Source organism: Tarenaya hassleriana, unplaced genomic scaffold (genome assembly GCF_000463585.1).
Source record: "Tarenaya hassleriana unplaced genomic scaffold, ASM46358v1 Cleome14, whole genome shotgun sequence".
NCBI classification, from domain to species: domain Eukaryota; kingdom Viridiplantae; phylum Streptophyta; class Magnoliopsida; order Brassicales; family Cleomaceae; genus Tarenaya; species Tarenaya hassleriana.
In genome coordinates, this window is record NW_010964598.1 from 3,136,993 (window position 1) to 3,140,306 (window position 3,314).

The window sequence follows — 3,314 nt, forward strand, 5'->3', positions numbered from 1 at the left end:
AAAAAATCCGACGGATATCTTCCGTCGCTCGTCGATGCTGCGACTGAACTATCCGTCGTTACAACCGTCGCTAATTTGCGACTATTATCTGACCAATCCTCCCGTCCCTCTTTGCGACTATTATGCGATAGATGATCCGTCGCATTATCCGACGGAAATACGACGGAAATTCCGTCGGTTAGAGCGACGAATGAACGACGGAATTTCCGTCGCGTTTACCATGGAAAAACGACGGAGTTTTCGTCGGTCATATCGACTAGATTGCGACGGTTAGTCCGTCGCGTTTACCGGCGGAATATTCCGTCGCTAAAAAACGACTGAATTACGACGGGTTTTTCCGTCGCAAATATGCGACGGATTCACGACCGGGATGTGTTTGCGACAACCATTACCGGACGGAACTTATTCCGTCGAAATCCGTCGCAAACTGAAAATACCGACGGAATTTTCTGTTTTGTGCGACGGATATTTCCGTCGAAAAATGGAGTGTTTTTTGTAGTGAAGCTCTCTCAATTCATGCATCGTCCGACGACCGAACATTGGCAAGGAGTTAAGCGTGTATTGAGGTATCTTGTTGGCTCATCATCCCTCGGCATCTTCTTCGCTTGCAGGAACTCAGCGCAACTCCATGCATTCTCGGACGCTGATTGGGGTGGCAATCGCGATGATTACACGTCGACAAGTGCTCATATTGTTTATCTTGGATCTCACCCTATATCATGGTCCTCCAAGAAACAACGCACAATTGCACGCTCCTCCACCGAATCAGAATACAAGTCCATTGCCTCTACGGCCTCAGAGGTACGCTGGATATCATCTCTCCTGTCCGAGCTCGGCACTGTGTCTGATTCGGTTCCGGTGATTTATTGTGATAACGTCGGTGCGACTTATCTCTGTGCGAATCCCGTGTTTCATTCCCGCATGAAACACGTCGCTATCGACTATCATTTCATCCGTGGTCTTGTTCAAGATGGTACACTCCGGGTCTCACATGTTTCATCTCATGATCAACTCGCGGATGCGCTAACAAAGCCGATTCCCCGCGCTCGCTTCGATCTCCTCCGAGTCAAGATTGGACTCTCACACGAGCCTCATCTTGCGGGGGCATAAAGGAAGGAGATCTTGCAGTTACCGTACATATCAATTAGCTCCTAATTGCAAGGCATTCTGTTGTCTATTTTGGTTCTTCTTCGTTGTATAAATCTCCATGTACATGTAAGAACATCATTATGCAAATCTGATTTTCCACATTATAGTATAGTGCATGACTTTCTTTGGTTATTTTGCTCTTTCCGTTTTTCATTTAGAGCGACTTGTAAGATTTAGATAATAAATGAAAAAAAAAGTATACTTTATATATTTTCCTGTGGCTAAACCATCCAAGTTTGTGTATGTAATTAACTCTTATTTCCATTCAATAAACCAAAAATAAAATTACACATTGCTTTGACTGTACGTATATGGTTTATTTATCACAGCCTCTCAGTCGAAGCCCTTTTCATCTGAAGAAAAAAACACAACTGAGCATTGAAACCCCAAACACAGAGGAAAAGATGACATAAACATGGGGAGAAACTATATATCATACAGAAATTTTATCAAAGTCATTGGTCTGTCCGTTGAGCTGGTGAGGCTTCTCTTTGTAGCGGTACCATTGTGAGACTAGCAAGAAGTAAGCCAAGTTCACGGTCATCATCCCAGCAACCAAGAAGTAGAAATGATCGAGCTTTCCCTTGTTTAGGTCCTCTGGAAGCCACTCCCCCGACGGCTTTCCCTCGGTTTTACCGTGAACCACCGATATCAGGAAGGTGCTTAAGTAGCTCGAGAGCCCTATCCCGCAGTAATAGATAGATCCCGCGAAACTTCTCATGTTCTCGGGAAACTCTTTGTAGTAAAACTCCATTTGCCCAACCCCCGTGAAGGCGTCGGCAATCCCCATCAGCCCGAGCTGAGGGATCATCCACATGCTCGACAGCGAAGAGATTGCGCCTTTTCTCGGGGCGATCCCGAGTGTTGGCCTTGTGAGGGCTACCGTTCTTCTACGTTCTTCCACGAACGCTGATACCAACATGCTTGTGATGCACACAACCATGCCCGCGCCCACCCTCTAGAGGAGCGTGATTCCGCCTTCTTTCCCTGTGAACATTCTGAGGAAGGGTACGAGAACACGGTCGTATATAGGGATGAACGTTGTCATTCCCAGCATCAAGAACACTGTGTAGGTCGCGGCCGGGATCTGGAAGCCTCCGTAGCCGAGGCGCCTATCGCTCTGAAGGGTTTGGAAGATGGTGTAAGTCGTTTGCTGGATGTATGCTATGTAAAATAACGCGGCCGATATCCAAATAGGAAGGACTCGGACTACGCATTTCACTTCTTCCACCTGCTGCATACTACAAAGCCTCCACGGATCTACTGGCGATCCATCCGGGTTCAGCTTGTCGTCTGGCGTCAAGATTGCTGCTTTGTCAAGACACCTGAAAAAACACGAAAAAGGTGACGACTTCTACGACAAGTAACCAAGGAAAAAAACGTTTTTTTTTTTGTTTCGATACCCGAATTGATCTGTGTGGGTAAGCTTCGAGTTGCCGAAATCGTGAGGGATGTAGTTGTAAAGATGGAGAGATGGTTCAGATAATGGCTTCAGCCGTGATTTCTTGATGGCCGCTGCAATAACTCGGGTGATGCTGAGAATGGGACTGCCGCTAGGTTTAACTCTGACGTACAGTTTGGAACCGGCGAAGAAGATAACGCAGCCGAGGAGCATAAGAATGGCGGGGATCGCCAAACCGATGCTCCAACTCACGTTGGATTGAATGTAAACGATGAGCGTCAATGACACCATCTGGGCGATTGTGAAGGTGAAGAAGTACCAGTTGAAGAAGCTGTCGATTCCACGCTTGCCCTCTTTCGTGTTCTGATCGAACTGATCGGCTCCAAACGGCAGATTGCACGGCCTGATTCCGCCCGCTCCGATCACCAGCAGAACCATGGCCGCCCCGAGAAACGTTACCTGTCCACCCGATGGCCCTTTGCACACGCTTCCGACTTCCTTCGCGCATTGCTCCGGATGGAGCCGATGAACCACAGCCGTCAGATCCATCGCCACCGACCCCTTTTATGCGAAAGAGAAGGGAAAAGATCGATCACACGAGTGGTTTTCTTTCTAAAACGGAAATGGGTCGTAGAGGGAAAGGGATTGCTGGTTTACGAGGAAACATGCGATCATGGCGAAGCTGAGGGTCTTGTAGCGGCCGAAGTAGGTGTCGCATAGGAAAGCGGCGAGGATGGTGCCGAAGTTGCTGGGGCCGCCGGAG

At 48.0% G+C, this 3,314-nt stretch overlaps 1 protein-coding gene across 1 annotated transcript in view; it reads right to left on the reverse strand.

The window, feature by feature from the left end:
* Positions 1-1,445: 1,445 nt before the first annotated feature.
* The window catches only part of LOC104808325 (protein NRT1/ PTR FAMILY 2.9), a 2,694-nt gene continuing 825 nt past the window's right edge, over positions 1,446-3,314 (reverse strand). Inside the window, 3 exon segments of the mRNA XM_010534002.1 lie at positions 1,446-2,474; positions 2,553-3,112; positions 3,209-3,303. Of these exon segments, the coding sequence (XP_010532304.1) occupies positions 1,583-2,474; positions 2,553-3,112; positions 3,209-3,303 (1,547 nt within the window). The 3' untranslated portion in view covers positions 1,446-1,582.